Source organism: Chiloscyllium punctatum, chromosome 40, assembly GCF_047496795.1.
Source record: "Chiloscyllium punctatum isolate Juve2018m chromosome 40, sChiPun1.3, whole genome shotgun sequence".
NCBI lineage: Eukaryota > Metazoa > Chordata > Chondrichthyes > Orectolobiformes > Hemiscylliidae > Chiloscyllium > Chiloscyllium punctatum.
Genome location: NC_092778.1, coordinates 63,795,812 through 63,815,340, shown reverse-complemented (window position 1 = coordinate 63,815,340; position 19,529 = coordinate 63,795,812). Strand labels below are relative to the sequence as shown.

At 43.0% G+C, this 19,529-nt stretch overlaps 1 protein-coding gene across 1 annotated transcript in view; it reads right to left on the bottom strand.

Annotated features, from left to right (window-relative positions):
* cpped1 (calcineurin-like phosphoesterase domain containing 1) overlaps positions 1–17,850 on the bottom strand; it is a 190,865-nt gene extending 173,015 nt beyond the window's left edge. The window contains exon 1 of the mRNA XM_072560124.1: positions 17,676–17,850. Coding sequence (XP_072416225.1) covers positions 17,676–17,745 — 70 coding nt within the window. The 5' untranslated portion in view covers positions 17,746–17,850. The remainder of the gene's footprint in view (positions 1–17,675) is intronic.
* Positions 17,851–19,529: the final 1,679 nt, after the last annotated feature.

The following is a 19,529-nucleotide window of genomic DNA, read 5'->3' as shown; positions in this document are numbered from 1 at the left end:
TTTTCTAATTAGCACTACATCAGGCTAATGAGTAATAACAAGTTGGAGAAAACTGGAGTTCAATATGAAACATCTCTCTTACATCACAATAGTTATGAATCACAATCTACTACTGAAGTTGTTCAATTTTGATAGAAGAGCAGGCAGAACCTTTGCTAAGGCCATCAGGAAATTAACTTATTTAGTAAATATAGCCAAAGAGGGCCTTGGAACAATGTCTCATTCAAAGCATTGCCCCAGTCCAGCACTTAAATGGCTTTTTAAACATTCACATTGTGGAGCATATCTGACTCAAAGGTGAAAGCTTTAGCAGCTCTACCAAGCTGACAACATCGTAACAACAATAATAAAGGGAATGCTTCATCAACTTGCAAAAAATGTACTAAAGACAAAACATTAGCTGAACCTTTGGCTAACAACATAAAATAAACATACAGATCCCAATGTGATGAGAGCAATGAGAGTGATACATCACTATTCTAAGCATGATTCAACTAAATTCCCAGAAAGATCCACCTTTTACTTGACTAATAAGTACTTGCTTTTATTTTCTTCTTTTATTTTGTGATACAAGTTAACTGCATTGTTTATTTTCATTGATCTGACAACAAATCAGCATGAAGTTCACAGATATGAAAATGTCTCAACAGGTATGAAAACAGTTAACTGAAGTAACAAAATAAAATTATTATACACTGAAAAGATCACAACACTCTGAGAAGACAACAGATCACCATTCAGTGATTTTCCCATAATCTATTCATGATTTCAATATTTTAGTCTCACTTATGGAAATGCTTAGAGCTCATCATGACTATGATATTCCAATTGCACTTTTACAGATGGATGAACCATCCCTCAAAAAGGACTGCTTGTGAATTTAAGATGACAAAACCATAGAACTACCATAACCAAGCAGTGGCCACACAGTTCCTCATACCTACATCAGTACTTTATGTTACACCCACTTCCCTGTCTTTTCCCAAAATCTTTTGTTCCATAAATATCAAGCAATTGTATCATTAATAAAATATCAAACAATATTCTCCTTTGTATGGTACTGCTGCAGTAGAGAATGAAATTGTTCTCACATCCCAAAACTACAAAAACTTAATACTTGTGAGACTCACTCACTGTAAGGTAGTTAATAGACTAGCTTTGCAAGCATTTTGTAGGGACATTTTATACATCTGGATGGGTTGCTCTTTAGAGGGTCGATGCAAAAATCGATGGGCTGAGCAGCCTCTATCTGCACTCTAGAGACTCTATGATTTATAAATGTGCAGAGATTTTCAGTAATTAAATATTAAGATGAATGAATCCATTATCTTTTTAGCCTCTCTGCAAAGTCTGTTCCCTAGATACCAATTCCACCTCTCTTCCTGGCAACACACTTGTCTGGTCACAAGTTCAAGATGCACTTCTAACCTCATTTGTCTAATCACTAAGACTGCCTATTTTCACCCCTGTGGCATCACACAACTTCACCTGTTTCGGCTTAATCACTGCTGAAGCCCTAATTTATGTATTTTCATTAATTTAAGCTCCATGTCTCTGGACTTCCTATTCCAACTTGCATCTGACTGATATCCCTCATTCTACCTTCTGTAAAACAGAGCTCATCCTAAACTCTGCTGCCCATGTTTTAACTTGCAGCATCTCCTATTCTTTCATTACTCCTGGTTAAGTTATTTGTTTTTACATCATGTGGTGTGTGTGTGTGTGTGTGTGTGTGTGTGTGTGAAGTTGCAGCCCTCTCTATTATCTGAAGGTATTGCTCCTCAATTTCTGGTTGTATTTCAGTCCCATGCTCTTGATCAATGACCGCACAGTGCCATTGGGTAGATCTGAAGCCTTACTTGTGCAGCTGCTTCTGGGCCTGATTAAGGTAGCCATTAACAAGTCATCAAGAGGGTTACTCAGCCAGATTGTCTCTCTTCCACTACAAAGATCTGTGCCCTAGAAATTGGAAGCATGGTATCTGCTGGTATGGACAGCATATGGGCTACAGCAGCTCAAGAAGGCAGCTCACCAGCACCTTCTCAAGGACAGGCGAAAAATGCTGGTCCAGCCAGGGATGTCCCTGTCCCACCAGTAAATTTTAAAAATTACTGAAGACTTTCCATAGTTGGTGGACGCTTGGAAACTGAAATGTCAGGAATGTTATAGTAAGCTGATTTAAGCTTTTTTTTTATAGTTTAGGATCTTTGTCACATCACTTGAAATGCGACGCTTAATTGTTTAAATTTAGTATTTGTCTCATTCTTGGACAGCTGCATCACCATCAAGGATGGACACCTCAGCACCTCACTCTACCACAAACCCCTGGATAACCTCATGATGCTACACTTCTCTAGCTCCCGCTAGAAACATATTAAAACAGCCATCCTGTACAGACAAGCCCTATGCATACACAGGATCTGTTCAAATGAGGACACTCACGCAGACCCTCTCTCATACACAAGGTTTCATATACACATGCTCCACACTCAAACCCATGCATGCTCCCTCTCACAGGTTTACACCCCATCACACTCGCACATACTTGACACACTTACGCACACGCACTCTCTCTTTCATGATTTGGAAATGCCGGTGTAACCACCTGATGAAGGAGCAGTGCTCAATGTTACTCATTAAACACCACCCCCCTCCCTTCCAGATATTAGTCTTGAAAACCTACTCTGTCCTCCTTCATCCGCATTCTTCCTTAAACAGGGACTTAAGACTGTGAACAATCCGTGTCGCTCAATAATGAGAAGTAATAGATTTCAAACCACTTTCTAGGTAAGAGATGAGAAGAAATATTTTCAGAGAGTTACTGTGATTTGGAATGTTTAACCTGTTAAGATACTGGAAGTTAATTTTATAAATTATTTTTTAAAAATTAGGCAGACATATGGAAAAAGGAATTAAAACCTAGATATGGACGTGTCAATGTTTTGTGAAGCATAACATCTCTAAGGTTACATACTAAACATAATAAACAATAATCAATACACGGAACATATTCTAGGGCAAAGCTGGTGCGGAGGCACTGGGAGGAACAAGGTCCAGTCCCGACTTAATCTGTGGAAATCACTATTCAATTTTGGGAAGTTTCAAATAAATTTCAACATCTAATTTCCAGGCTTTTTAATAATGCAATATTAAAATTGCAATAATATGAATTGTGTCCACCCAATGCTCCAGTAATTTCTTTCTCCCATGTCATGTAACTGATGTGGCTGTGACTTTGATGTTTGATCATTGTGAAGGAGCACAAAATTATGAATTTACATAAGGTACAAATAGAAGCAGACAAATGAATAAAATGAAGCATGATCCTTAATTATTTGACCGGGATTCACATTTACTGCCTCTAATAATGATTCTCACCTTTAATGAGTTGTTTAAGCTGGAGTTCTTGCTCTGGTTAGTGAGAGATTGAGAAAACAAACAACAAACAAACACGAAACATCCTACACTCAATGATAAAATCATGCAATATTTTTCCAATGAAAGTTTCTCAATCTCAATTTAAAGATTAGATTAAAGTAATTGCCAAAGCAGAAAGATTGTCTTCTGAAAAAGTTCAGTAAACTTTTTCAGACTCAGATGTATTAATTTGGAAATACCACTTTGTAATTGTCTCAATGTTTGGGTTTTAGTGAGCTATTTGGTTGACATATTCATCAGGAAAGAGTGAAGAGGCTACAGTTCTTTTCTCTGAAAAGAAAATATTGAGAAGTGACCTGACTGAGGTCTAAGATAAAAATGTAAACATAGAGGTGTATATATTTGCAAATGAAACCAGATCTAGAAGCATAAATATAAGGTTGTTACCTATAAATTCAGTAGGAAATTCAGAAGCAACAGCTTGATCCAGAGAGTGATGAGAAGATGGAATTTCATTCTGCAAAGAACTGAGGCAAATATCTTAGCCACATTGATAAATATGATGGAGTTAGATGAAGAAAGTGGGAAGAGAGGCACTTGGCACATAAATATCTTCATGGACCAAATCACATGTCTGTATTTTCCATTCTCTGTAGCAAAACAGAATTATACAGTTTCCTGAGCACCACCTTCAGGAAAGATACAAAAGGTTTGGGAGAAGATTTGGAGCTCGGGTGCTCGCTGTTGTGGTTCTGTTCGCCGAGCTGGGAATTTGTGTTGCAAACGTTTCGTCCCCGGTCTAGGTGACATCCTCAGTGCTTAGGAGCCTCCTGTGAAGCGCTTCTGTGATGTTTCCTCCGGTGATAACCGGAAGCGGCAGAGACAAGCCACTATAAATGCCAGAGGAAACATCACAGAAGCTCTTCACAGGAGGGTCCCAAGCACTGAGGATGTCACCTAGACAGGGGACGAAACGTTTGCAACACAAATTCCCAGCTCGGCGAACAGAACCACAACAGATACAAAAAGGAATTAGAAAGTGTTTAAGGAGGTTTACCAGTAAAGAAGGAATACCAGTTATGAATAGGATTTGCAAAAAATTAGGATGGCCTTCATTTGAACAGGCAACACAACAGGAGGTTTCCAAAGTGCTAAGCAAATAGAGAAAAAGAAACTTGTCATGTGGCTCAATAATCAAAGTAATAGATTTAAAAACACTTCCTAGGTAAGTAATGAGAATAAATATTTTCACTCAGGGATTTGCTGTGATTTGGAATGTTTTACCAGATAAGATACTGGGAGTTAATTATATAAATTTTTAAAAAGAATTAAACAGGGACTTGGAAAAAGAAGAAATTATAGGAACTTACACAAATGTCAGCCAAATTCTTTCTAAAAGCCAGCAAAACAGCTAGGCTGTGCTTAAAATCTTTTGAATTCATTCCATTTACAGAACTTCACAAAGACTTTTGCTATGGAGTAGCTACACAATTCAATACAATGCCGAATTTCTAATAGGGTCTTCTGTTATATTATGACCAAAGTTCAGTAAATGAGCTGTAATTGTTGAAGCAGGGCATCTCATGCCCAATTAGTTATGTTCCCTGCACCTTTGACCTGACAAAATGTTTTCCTAAAAGTTGTTGAAGTCATAAGCTAACAAATTTCAGGAACAAGAGAGCATCTTGGTGAACAACAGAACTTAGCTAACAAATTAAAGGATTGGAAAATAAATAGGAAAGTTTGAATTCATCCTCCTTCTCAATGTTAAATCGGATACAGAAACAAATAAAATTGTATTGCTGAAAAAAGACATTTTGTCTTTGCAAAACTACATTAATTTTGAAAACAGTTGCGAGTTTTGCAAATGCAGGCTAGCTGGCTACAGTCAATACCTCTGTTGTTGAGAACAGCCTAAGAAATATGCTGCTTGATACAATCCACCAAAATATGCTACAGCATCCAACGTTAGATGAAATTCTGTAATGCAACAGTATTTGCAGGATAACCTTCAGTGTGCTGACAACCAAGTTAAGATCATCAGTCAAGTTGCAATGTGACACACTTCTATGTACAGGTAGAGACATATACGAATATGCAAAGTTGGGTTCTTTGCAGATGGAAACATGTTATACGCACTGTACTGATTGCACCTCAACAAAATAGGTGATGTTGTTCACTTGCCTGTTTAAAATTTAAACAAAGTCTGGCAGCTACTAATCAATTATTATTAATTCTTTTCTGTAATGGACATGAACAGGTGTAGGCCATTCAGCCCCATAAGCCTGTTTCACCATTCAACAAGATAATGGCTAATCTGTAGCCTAACTCCATATACCTGACTTTGAACCATAAAACTTAATACGTTTGCTTAACAAAAATTGGTCTATCCCAGATTTAAAATTAACAATTGATCCTGCATCCACTGTCATTTGTGGAAGAGTCCTAAATATCTACGACCCTTTGTGTAAAGAAATACTTAAAACATCTCTCCTGAAGAGTCTGGTCCAAATTCTCAGACTCTTAGCCTTTATTCTTGAATCCCAACTAGTTGGAATAGTTTACCTTTATCTGTGCTGTATTCTCCTGTTATTATCTTGTACATTTTGACTGGCTCACCCTTTAACCTTCTAAATTCTAAAGAAAACGGGCTTAATTTCTATGAACTCCCCTCATAATTTAAACCTCTGAAATCCAGGTATCAAAGGATACCTGAAATCCAAAGATAGCAAAGATGATTCTCTATAGGAGTGAGTGTAACAGGGTAGTTGTCATGGGGGACTTTAACTTCCCCAATATTGACTGGAAATACTACAGTTCAAGTAGTTTAGATGGGTCAGTTTTTGTTCAATGTGTGCAGGAGAGTTTTCTGACACAAAATGTAGGAGAAAGTGAGGACTGCAGATGCTGGAGTACCAGAGTTGAAAAATGTGGTGCTGGAAAAACACAGCAGGCCAGGCAGCATCCGAGGAGCAGGAGAATCGACGTTTCGGGCACAAGCCCTTCTTCAGGAATGAGGCTGGTGTGCCAAGCGTGCTGTGGGATTCGGTCAGTTTGTAGTAAATGTCTGTGTTGCCCGAGATAGAAATGGAGAGGTCTAGGAAGGGGAGGAAGGAGTCTGAGACGGTCCAGGTAAATTTGAGGTCGGGGTGGAAAGTGTTAGTAAAGTGGATGAACTGTTCAACCTCCTCGTGGGAGCACGAGGTAGCGCCAATACAATACAATGTAGCAGAGGAAAAGGTGGGGGGTGGTGCCAGTGTAGCTGCGGAAGATGGAATGTTCCACATATCCGACGAAGAGGCAGGCATAGCTGGGGTCCAGGCGGGTGCCCATGGCTACTCCTTTGGTTTGGAGGAAGTGGGAGGATTGGAAAGAAAAATTGTTAAGAGTGAGGACCAGTTCAGTCAGTCAGAGGAGGGGGGTCAGTGGAAGGGTACTGGTTGGGTCGGCGGGAGAGGAAGAAGCAGAGGGCTTGGAGGCCACACGGGATGAATGTAGATTTCTCCAGCTTCCTCATTTCCCCTCCCCCCACGTTATCTCAGTCCCAACTCCTGGATTTAGCACCACCCTCTTGACCTGCAATCTTCTTCCCGACCTCTCCACCCCCACCCCCTCTCCAGTCTATCACCCTCACCTCCTTCCACCTATCGTATTCCCAGCGCCCCTCCCCCAAATTCCCTCCCCCCTACCCTTTATCTCAGCCTGCTTGGCACACCTTCCTCATTCCTGAAGAAGGGCTTGTGCCCGAAACGTCGATTCTCCTGCTCCCCGGATACTGCCCGGCCTGCTGTGTTTTTCCAGCACCACATTTTTCAACTCTGACACAAAATGTAGACAGGCCAACAAGGAGCAATGCCATGTTGGATTTGGTACTGGAGAATGAACTCAGCCAGGTGTTAGATTTGAAGGTAGGTGAGCACTTTGGCGATAGTGACCATAATTTCATTATGTTTACAATAGCTACAGGTATATACCGCAGGGAAAGAGGTATAACTGGGGGAAAGGCAATTATGATGGGTTTAGGCAAGATTTAGGATGCATAGGATGGGGAAGGAAACTGCAGGGGATGGAAAAGGGATTGCAATATGGAGCTTATTCAAGGAACAGCTACTGCAGATCTTTGATAAGTATATAGCTATCAGGCAGCGAGGTAGTTGTCACGAGAAGATGCCATGATTTACTGAAGAAGTTGAATCTCTTGTCAAGAGGAAGAGGAAGACTTATGTCAGGATGAGGCGTGAAGGCTCAGTTAGGGGGCTTGAGAGTTATAAGTTAGCCAGAAAAGATCTAAAAAGAGAGCTAATAAGAGCCAGGAGGGGACACAAGAAGTTGTTGGCGGATAGGATAAAGGAAACCCCTAAGGCTTTCTATCGGTAAATCAGGAATAAAAGAATGACTAAGATTAAGGCCAATCAAAGATAGTTGTGGAAAGTTGTGTGTGGAATCTGAGGAGATAGGAGAAGCACTTAATGAATACCTTTCGTCAGAATTCACATTGGAAAAGGGCAATGTTAGTGACAATACAAAGATACAGGCTACAAGATTAGTTGGGTTTGAGGTTGACAAAAAGGAGGTTTTAACAATTTTGGAAGATCTGAAAATAGATAAGACCCCTGGGTCGGATGGGATTTATCCTCTTGATTCTCTGGGAAGCCAGGGAGGAGGTTGCAGAGCATTTGGCTTTGATCTTTATGACATCATTGTCAACAGAAGTAGTGCCAGAAGACTGGAGAACAGCAAATGTTGTTCCCTTATTGAAGGAGAAAGTGAGGACTGCAGATGCTGGAGATCAGAGCTGAAAATGTGTTGCTGGAAAAGTGCAGCAGGTCAGGCAGCATCCAAGAAGCAGGATAATCGACGTTTCAGGCATAAACCCTTCTTCAGGAATGAGGAAAGTGTGTCCAGCAGGCTAAGATAAAAGATAGGGAGGAGGGACTTGGGGGAGGGGCGTTGGAAATGCGATAGGTGGAAGGAGGTCAAGGTGAGGGTGATAGGCCAGAGTGGGGTGGGGGCAGAGAGGTCAGGAAGATGATTGCAGGTTAGGAAGGCGGTGCGGAGTTCGAGGGATTTGACTGAGACAAGGTGGGAGGAGGGGAAATGAGGAAACTGGAGAAATCTGAATTCATCCCTTGTGGTTGGAGGGTTCCTAGGCGGAAGATGAGGCGTTCTTCCTCCAACCGTCATGTTGCTATGGTCTGGCGATGGAGGAGTCCAAGGACCTGCATGTCCTTGGTGGAGTGGGAGGGGGAGTTGAAGTGTTGAGCTACGGGGTGGTTGGGTTGGTTGGTCCGGGTGTCCCAGAGGTGTTCTCTGAAACGTTCCGCAAGTAGGCGGCCTGTGTCCGGGTGTCCCAGAGGTCCGCCTTCCACAAAGACCATTCCCTCCGTGACTACCTGGTCAGGTCCACGCCCCTCTACAACCCACCCTCCCATCCTGGCACTTCCTCCTGCCACCGCAGGAACTGTAAAACCTGCACCCACATCTCCTCCCTCATCTCTATCCAAAGCCCTAAAGGAGCCTTCCACATCCATCAAAGTTTTACTTGCACATCCACTAATATCATTCATTGTATCCGTTGCTCCCGATGTGGTCTCCTCTACATTGAGGAGACTGGGCGCCTCCTAGCAGAGCACTTTACGGAACATCTCCAGGACACCCGCACCAATCAAACACAGTGCCCCGTGACCCAACATTTCAACTCCCCCTTGCACTCTGCCGAGGACCTGGAGGCTCTGGGCTTCCTTCTCCGCTGCTCCCTCACCACCAGACGCCTGGAGGAAGAATGCCTCATCTTCCACCTCGGAACACTTCAACCCCAGGGCATCAATGTGGACTTCAACAGTTTCCTCATTTCCCCTTCCCCCACCTCACCCTAGTTCTAAACTTCCAGCTCAGCACTGTCCCCATGACTTGTCCGGACTTGTCCTACCTGCATATCTCCTTTTCCACCTCTTCACTCCACCCTCTCCTCCCTGACCTATCACCTTTATCCCCTCCCCCACTTACCCATTGTACTCCAAGCTACTTTCTCCCCACCCCCACCCTCCTCTAGCTTATCTCTCCACGCTGCAGGCTCACTGTCTTTATTCCTGATGAATGTCGATTTCGAAGCTCCTTGGATGCTGCCTGAACTGCTGTGCTCTTCCAGCCCCATTAATCCAGAATCTGGTTTCCAGCATCTGCAGTCATTGTTTTTACCTCATAAGGTATAAAAGTTAGCTTTCCCTTTCATTGAGTCATAAAGCATGGAAACAGACCAATCTGTCCAACTAGTCAATGCCGAACATAATCCCAATCTAAACTAGTATGCTCCTGGCCCATACCCCCCCAAACCTTCCTATTCATGTAATTATCCAAATGTTTTTTTAAATGTTGTAACTGTACCCACATCTACCACTTCCTCAGAAACTTCATTTCCTCATGCAAACCATCCTCTGTGCAAAAAAGTGCCTCCATATCATTTTTAAATCTCTCTCCTCTCGTCTTAAAATTGTGCCCCCTAGTCTTGAAATCCCCTATCCCAGAGAAAAGATAACTACCATTAAATCTCTGTACCTCTCATTACTTTATAAACTTCCATAAGGTCAGCTCCAGTGAAAGAAGTCCCAGCTTATCCAGCCTTTCTTTATAACTCAAACTTTCTATACCCAGCAACATCCTGCTAAATCTCTTCTGAACCCTCTCCAGCTTAATAATAATCTTCCTGTAACAGAACGGTGAACACAGTATTCCAGAAAAAGGCCTCACCAATGTCCAGTCCAACCTCAACATGACTTCCCACCCCCTAAACTCAAAGGTCTGAGCAATGAATGCAAGCTGGCTAAAAGCTTTTTTAACCACCTTGTCTCTCCTTGAAGCCAACTTCAGAGAATTATGTACCTGCACTCCTAGGTCCCTCTATTCTACAACACTACCCAAGGCCCGACATTAATTGTATAAGCCCTATCCTTGTTTGTTATACCAAAATGCAATACCTCGCATTTATCCAGATTGAACTCCATCTGCCATCTTTCAGCCTATTGACACTTTGATCACGATCCCTTTGTAATCTTAGGAAACCATCTTCACTGCCTACTCTGCCACCAATTCTGGTTTTGTCCACACTTATTAACCATGCCTTCTATGTTCTCCTCCAAATCTTTCATACAAATTGCAAACAAAAGAGGACCCAGAACTGATCCCTATGGAACACCACTGTTGACAGGCCTAGAGTCTGAAAAGCACTGCTCCACCATCACACTGTCTCTTGCTGTTTCTGATTGGAAAGCTCACTTTTGAATCCCATGTGACCTAACTTTACTAATTAGTCTACCATGCGGAACCTTGTCAAAGGCTTTAATAAAGTCCAAGTAAACAATGTATACTGTTCTCCCCTCATCAATTCTTTTGGTAACTTCCTCAAAAAACAGTATCAAGTTTGTGAGACATGATTTTCCTCACACAAAACTATGCTGACTATCTCTGATCAATTTCTACCTCTCTCAATATCCATAAATGCTATATTTTAAAATCACCTCCAACAATGTATCCACAATCAAAATCAAACTCACAGGTCTATAGTTAGCTAGTTTCTCCTTACCATTTTTCTTAAACAAAGATACAACATCAGCCACCTCCAGTCATCAGGAACGTCACCTATAGATAGATATGCAAATATTTCTGCAAGGGTTGTATCAATTACCTCCCTTAATTCTCGCAACATTCCAGGATACATTAGATCGGGTCCTGGAGATTTATCCACCTTTATATTCTCTCAGAGAGCAAGAGCAAGAGTGATTCCATTAGTTTCTCCCCATCTCTTTCACACACATCTGCAAATTTTGTTTCAGAACATATATCTTCCTTCTTCTTTGGCAGTCCCCCGGAGTTCAGAGTTACTTGTTGCACTCCAGGGTGGTGGGATTCAGAGAAGGCTGAATAGTCCAGTCCTGCCACAGGTGGGGCAGGCAGTGTTTGAGGAGCCAGATTGATGGGATGCTCTGGATTCCGTACGCTCTTTCTATTGCTCACACTCGGCTTCCACTTCAGGTTGTGGAGATGAAGAGAATTTTTCTCAAGAAGACTTATTTTCTGGAACTGTCTTTGCTGACACCTCTTCTCCCTTCTCACTATCCAAGACTCTGGACACACCTTCCAGGTGAAGCAATGATTTACCTGCAGTTCACTTAATGTAACCTACTGTATTCACTCCTCACAATGCTTTCTCCACTTCACTGGGGAGACAAATTGCAGGTGACTATTTCACAGAACGTCTGCATTCTGTCATTAAGAATAGCCTGAGTGTCCGGTTGCCTGCCACTTCAACAGAACACTGTTCCCATGCCAATATTTCTGTCTCAGGCCTGCTTCAGAGCTCCAGCGAGGTTCAATGCAAGATGGAGGAACAGCACCTCATCTTCCACTTCAGCACCTTAGTCTTCAGGACTCAAAATCAAGTTTAACAATTTTAGAGCATGACCACTTCCTTCTCTAGAGATACTGCCAGACCTTCTGAGCTTCTCCAGCAATTTCCCTTGTTTGTTTCAGATCTCCAGTATCCACTGTTCTTAGTTTTATTTTAGTGCTTCTTCTTAGCTTGTGCGTTCTAAAGCAAGCAATTCCCATGTGTTGGTGGGGATGTTGTATTTGTTTGGGAAAGCTTTCAGGGTATCCTTACATTCTTTTTATTTGATTTATTGTAGTCACGTACTTAAGTACAGTGAGAAGTTTTGTTTTGCGAGCAATACAGGCAGATCATAGCAAACAAAGACATACAGATCATAGGTTATAGTCCAATAGGATTTATTTGCAAGTACAAGCTTTGGGAATGCTGCTCCCTCGTTAGGTTGCAGTGCTCCGAAAGCTTGTACTTTCAAAAAGACCTTGTTGGATTAGAACCTGGTACCGTGTGATTTTTAACTTTGTCCACATCAGTCCGGTCCAGTCCAACACCAGTACCTCCACATCATAGACAGAACAAGGCATACACGGTTACGCCCAACAGGAGGCGCATAAAATAAGATCAATACTAGCAAGATCAACATCATTTGAAGTTAGAGTGGTCCATTCAGCAGTTACTAACAGCAGGGAAGAAGCTGACCTTGAACCTATACACAGAAGTATACATTCAATGCCCTTTTTAAAATGACAACTATATCTGTTCTCTTAGTCTTTTCAGGTAGTGAAAATGCAACATCTTGGAGCTGATGAGAATTTTCCTCAAGAGAGTTGTTATTCTGTGGAATTGTCATTTCTGGTAAAGTGGAAGCTGGGCCACAGAAGGTACTCAAGGCTGAGTTACATAGATCCTTGATCAACAACGGAGTCAAGGGTTATAGGGAGCACAGGAAAGCGGGGCAGAGACTACAACCAAATCAGCCGTGATCTTACTGAGATGTGGAGCAGGTTCAAAGGGCCAAATAGTTTACTACTGCTCAGAATCAAAAAATGTGGTGCTGGAAAAGCACAACAGGTCAGGCAGCATTCACGGAGTAGGAGAATTGACGTTTTGGGCATAAGCCCTTCATCAGGAATGTCTCTTTCTCTTGCTCCAAAGTTCTATGATAACTCACAAGGAATTTAAAGTCCTATAGAAAGGATGTTGTGAAACATGAAAGGATACAGAAAAGATTTACAAGGATGTTGCCAGGGTTGGAGGGTTTGAGTTGTAGGGAGAGGCTGAATAGGCTGGGCTGTTTTCCCTGGAGGGTCGGTGGCTGAGGGGTGACCTTACGGAGGTTTATAAAATCATGAGGGGCATGAATAGGATAATTGGCAAGGTCTTTTCCCCAGGGTTGTGGGGAGTCCAAAACTAGAGGGCATAGGTTTAAGGTGAGAGGGGAAAGATTTAAAAGGGACCTAAGGGGCAACCTTTTCAAGCAGAGGGTGGAGCGAGTATGGAATGAGCTGTCAGAGGAAGTTGTGGAGGCTGGTATAATTACAAGACATCTGGATGGGGATATAAATATGAAAGGTTTAGAGGGATATGAGCCAAATGCTGGTAAATGCGACTAGATTTATATAGGATATCTGGTCGGTAAGAATGAGTTGGACCAAAGGGTCTGTTTCTGTGCTGTATATCTCTATGATTGTGTCTGGCTTTTTTGGCTGTGGCTATTAGTCATTGGTGCAACCTCGGTGAGTTTACTGGTGGAATCTAAATTCCTCCCACCTTCAGTTTTGAACTCTTGATTCTAACTTATGACACAATTGCAGGCAGACCACCAGCCAAGTCAGACCATGGGCTGTCCTCTCCTGAGGGGAAGAGAAAAGAGGGAGAGTGGAGGTTGGGGAGAGGAAGGAGAGAGAGTGGGGGGTGGGAAGGGGAAGAGAAAAGAGAGAGAGTTGGGGCAGAGAAAAGAAAGCAAGTTGGGGGGGTGGAGAGGAAAGAAAGCGAGTTGAGGGGGGAAGAGGAAAGAGAGCGAGTTGGGAGGGGAGAGGAAAGAGAGCGAGTTGAGGGGTGGAAGAGGAAAGCGAGAGTGTGGTGCTGGGGTAGGGTGAGGGAGAGAAAAGAGAGGGGAAGGGGAAAGAAAAGAGAGGGGGCTGGTTTGACCTGAGGATGACTACACTTCGAAGGGGTTGGGTGAACAGTAATCTCAGCCAATACTGGAATCGAACCCACACGATTGGTGTTAGCTCTGCAGCGTAAACCAGTCGTCTGGCCAACTGAGTTAACCGACCCCATTTTAGATAAGCATGCCAGAATCCTACCAGACCATAAGGCTGTTCCTCTCATTAGAAAAGGATGGCTGTAGGTGGTTTAACTCAAGGATCACCACAGGGGAGGGGAGAGGTTCAGAAGGAAGGGAAACCACCAGCAAGGAAAATGTTGAACCAAAGGTGTACCAACCTTTATTAATAGAGGGGAGGAAAAGCTGAAGGTATCAGGTGATCAGAAATCATGATCAATCCTCTGATTAAAAACCTGCACAATGTGCTATTAAGAGCAGGAATGTGAAAATAGGGCTGATAAATCAAAGGCTGAAGAGCTGTTGTAGGGAGCAGGGATTCAGATTTTTCAATCATTGGAATCGCATCTGGGGCAGAAGAGACTTTTTCAAAGGGATGGTTTTCACTGGAGGATGCTGATATCCTGGCAGGGAGATTTTCTAGTTCTATTCTGGAGCCTTTTAAACCAGTCGGGAATGGGGTGGGGGTAATCCTTAGTAGTAGTGAGAATAAAGAGACAGATACTCATAGTTATACAGATTTTGAGGCTCTGGTCAAAAATTTAAAAAAAAGCATATGTTAGACATACACCACCGAGATCATATGAATCTCTTGAAGAGTATAAAGGATGTACAGGTATTTTTAAGAGGGTGAAAAGGGGACATGAAATAGCCTAGCAGATAAGGTGAAGGATAGTCCAAACAGATTCTTTATGTACATTAAGAGCAAAAGAGCAACTAGGAAGAGAATAGGGCCCCTTAAAGATCAACAAGGTTATCAATGTGTGGAACCAGAAGAGATGGGAGATAATAAATAAATACCTTGTGTCAGTTTTTACTGTGGAGAAAGACATGAAGATTAGGAAACTTCAGTTAATAAATATTGATGTTTTTGAAAACAATCCACATTACGGAAGATGAAGGAGATCTTAAAAAAACATAAAAGTGGATAAATCTCTGGGACCTGATCTTGTGTATCTCAGAAATTTGTGGGAAATTAGGAAAGAAACTGCAGGGTCCCTAGCAGAGATATTGCCTGGATGAGATGCTGAAGAATTGGAGGGCGATAAATGTTGTGCCATTACTTCTGAAAGGGTGTAAAGAGAAGCCTGGGACTACAGACCGCGTGCCTGACACCAGTGGTGGGTAAGTTTTTGGAGGGGATTCTGAGAAATTGGATTTACTTGCGTTTGGAGAGGCAAGGACCAGTTATGGATAGTCAGCGTGGCTTTGTGCATGGGAAATTATGTGTTACAAACTTGATTGTTTTGAGGATGTAACCAAACAGATTGAGGGCAGAGCAGTAATGTTGTCCACATGGATTTTAGTAAAGATTTTGCAAGGTTCTGCATGGTAAACTGATAAGTAAAGTTAGATCACATGAGATTCAGGAAGAGCTTGACAAGTGGTCACAAAATTTGTTTGACGGTAAGAGACAGAGGATAGTGGTGGAGGGTTTTTTTTGGCCTGGAGGCCTGACCAATGGCTTTCCACATTTTTATAAATAATTTGAATAAGATTTTAAGAGGAACGGTTACTAAGTTTGCAGATGACACCAAAATTGGAGATATAGTCAACAGTGAGGAAGGTTATCTAAGATTACAAAGGATCTTGATAACTGGGCCAAAGGGCTGAGGAGTGACAATGGAGTTTAACTTGGATAAATGTGAGGCATTACATTTTGGTAAAACAAACAAGGGCAGAACTTGTATAGTTAATGGTAGAGCCCTGGATAGTGTTGTCAAACTGAGATAAAGGGGTTGATGTTCACAGTTGATTGAAAGCTGTGTCACAGGTAGACAGGGTGATTAAGAAGGCATTTAGCACACTTGCCTTCAATGCTCAGAACATTGAGCACCAGAGTTGGGGCATCATGTTGAGGTTGTACAAAACATTGGTGAGGTCACTTTTGGAATACTGTGTACAGTTCTGGTCACCCTACTTTAAGTAAGATATTATTAAACCGGAGATGGTTCAGACAAGATTTATCAGGACTCAAGGGTTTGAATGATAAGGCAAGGCTGGCTAGGATGGGATGTTTTTCACAAAAGTGTAGAAGGTTGAGGTTTGTAAAATCATGAGGGGCATCAATAAGGTGGGGAGGTCCAAAACTAGGGGGCAAACATTTAAGGTGAGTGGGAAAAAAATTAAAAGGGGCAACATTATCACGCAGAGGGTGGTGTGGATGAACTGCCAGAGAAAGTGGCAGACACAGTTAGAACATTGAAATGCATTTGAACATGGACATGAGTAGGAAAGGTTTAGAGGAACAATGGGCCAAATTCATACAAGTGGGACTAGTTTAATTTGGGATTACATTTGTTAGGGACCAAAGGGTCTGTTTCTGTGCTGTAGGACTCTACCGAAATAAATAGATGAGGATTCTGGCTAATCCAAGATGGAAGATGGGAAAAATTTCTGGCTGTAACAGCTCCTCCTTTATTGAGATTTTTTTAGGTGTTGGGAGATAATTTCCCCGAAATCCAGGAGCCAGCACTTACTGTTTCATTTGCTGTTGCACTGTTTTGGAACTTTGGAAAAAAAAAGTCAAAAAGCAGCAGTTTTTAAAAGGGAGGGCTACAGACAAAAGGAAGCACATGGTGAGGTCAGTGTAGGAGACAGAGAGACTAACACCACAGTTACTGCCTTTACTGTTTGAATTCGTGTGTTGCTGGTCTTTGGAGTGTGTCTGGGAAAATTAACAAACAGTAAAAAGATATAAAAGAGACCTAAGGGGCAACTTTTCACACAGAGGGTGGTACGTGTATGGAATGAGCTGCCAGAGGAAGTGGTGGAGGCTGGTATAATTGCAACATTTAAGAGGCATCTGGATGGGTATATGAATAGGAAGGGTTTGGAGGGATATGGGCCGGGTGCTGGCAGGTGGGACTAGATTGGGTTGGGATATCTGGTCGGCATGGACGGGTTGGACTGAAGGGTCTGTTTCCATGTTGTACATCTCTCTGACTCTATAGTTTGTGGTGAACCCTAATCCATGAGTCCTACCATATTAATCCTGTTGCACTGAGAAATACCAATTTGATGGACGCTGACAGCCGTCTCCCGGCCCTCACTCCGGGAAAAGTTTCTGGGTCGGCGACAACTTGCCGACACATTAGTGCGGCTAGCTCCCTCACATCTAAATAAATATTTATTTCCCTATGTATCTGTGAGGGGTGCACGCCGGCAGTAACCCGACACCGATCGATACAGAGATAGACATCACGCTCTCGCCCCCAACGGACAACCCGGAGAGGGCGGGAAAACACACCGGCGGGCACGCGCCCCCACACCTTCCGCCCGACCGCGACACTCCCGCTCAGGCGCGCACTTGCGACGGCCCCCCCCAATCCGTCTCGAGGCGCGCACCCGTACGAAGCGCTCCGTCCGTCCCGCACCGAGGCGCGCACCCGCAAGAAGCGCCCATGTCCCACTCCGAGGCGCGTCCCCGGGAGAATAGCCCCCGTCTCCCCTCGAAGGCGCGCTCTCTCTCTCTCTCTCCCCCCCCTCTCCTCTCCCCCCCTCTCCTCTCCTCTCCCCCCCTCTCCTCTCCTCTCCCCCCCTCTCCTCTCCTCTCCTCTCCTCTCCCCTCCCTCCCCCTCCCTCTCTTTCCCCTCACCCCCTACCCTCTCTCTCCCTCTCTCCTCTCACCTTTGGTCAGGCCCTTGAAGCGCCTGCACTGGGCTCTGTGGAAAATGGCCTCCTCCGGTCGCGCCGCCATCGCTCGCTTGATCTGAACCGGAGTGACACCGGCTCGACTCGGCTCAGCTCGGAGTTGATGGACTGTGCTCCCGAACCCGGTCCGACTAAAGGGGGGGGGGGGGGGAGAGGGTACTGCCCGGCCGGCTTCTCCCTTCCTTCCCTGGGTCAATGTCCGCGGGCACTGCTCTCCTTCCCCCCTTCACTAACTTAGGGCGGCCCAGCAGGCAGCCTCTCCTGTCTTAGTGGGTGCGATTGGCCTTTTCGTTTTGATTGCCTGTAGATTTATGGTGGTTTGACGGATTGCTTTGACTAGTTGTTCCTGGTTCTAATATCATTCTTGATGTTTCCGTGATTCCTCCCCAGTGACAATGTTTTGTACGTTTGGGAAAGTACCTTCATTTGAAATTCATGAAGCAGATCGGATGCCCCACTTTTTCTATTAATATGCGTTGATCCACAGAGCGAAGCTGGAGACAGTCCCAGACCTACTTATCGTCTAGTCTTTATATATTTTTTTAAAATCTAGTTAGATACAGGAAACAACCGGTTGTTGAATTACGTCAGAATGAGTGGGTTATCTCAGGCGTTATTGTTACTGATACTCATGACCTTCATTCAAAAACTTACTGCATTTAAGAGCAGTTGGCTAAGTACTTCAGAGAGGAATATAAAAATTATGCTTTGGGGATTTTATAAAGAACATGTCATTTCATGGGATGAAGGCATGACTGGAGAATTTGCCACCCAGCCATCATCACCCTGAACTGCAGGCTTGCTAGGTCATTTCAGAGGGATGGTTGAATAGACTTGAAGGGCTAAATGGCCTTTCTCGTGTTTCCACCTTCCTATAAATAGAAGGGACAATGGAATTGGAGGAGGCAGTTCAGAAATCATGGAATGAGCAATGCAAAATGCAGAAGGGCTGTGCTATAGCAAATTAATGGAAAAGGTTGTGAAGTGCCACACTTGGGATGGAAATATAATTGATATTTGCACTTCATGAATGCAGTTGGAATAGTAAACCATGAAGCTGAATGAAAGATTTGAAATGTTAGTAGATTTGATACTAAGTATAGCCAACCAATGCATTGCAGGAAGGCAACAAAGCCAAATGAATGTGCAATGATATAACTATATAACCAAACATTGGAACATGTCAGAGAAGGTAATGATGAAATGTTACAGTACTCGAGTTGGCATTTGTTGAATAATTTATGCAGTTCTAGTCACTGTGAAATATAAGAAAGAACAGTTGGAGGCCATGTGGTAAAGAAATAACAGGCTGCTTCCCAGTATGGGAGTTTGCATTTTGTGAAAAGCATAGAGAATTAGGGTTTTTCAGCCGAAAACAGCAGTGTCTGGAAGTTGACCTATCTCTCTGTCTCCTTTAGACTAGTATTTCAATATTTCTCTGAACAGGTACCTCCCATCTCCATGACAGCAAACTTGAGCTTGTTGCCCAAAACTGTCCAGCATGAATTCTCACTTACCTATCCGTGCTGTACTCACTGAAGTACATTGACTCTGCTGCTGATGAACCCCAATGCACACGCATTTTAAATGATTCTACATGTCAAAAAAAATTGCATGGTCTTGGCCATCCCCATTTCAAGAATCTTCTTCCATCCTGTTGAACTCCCCAATTCTTTGACTTCAGCCTTTTCTCCTATCTCTTGTTGTCTCTAGTCACCTGGTTCTAGATTCTGGAATTCCCTCACCAAATCTTTCATAATCTATAATATATCCTTTCTGATTCTCCTTAAGACCAAAGTTTTTGCTAAACTTACATAAAGTATTCATGCA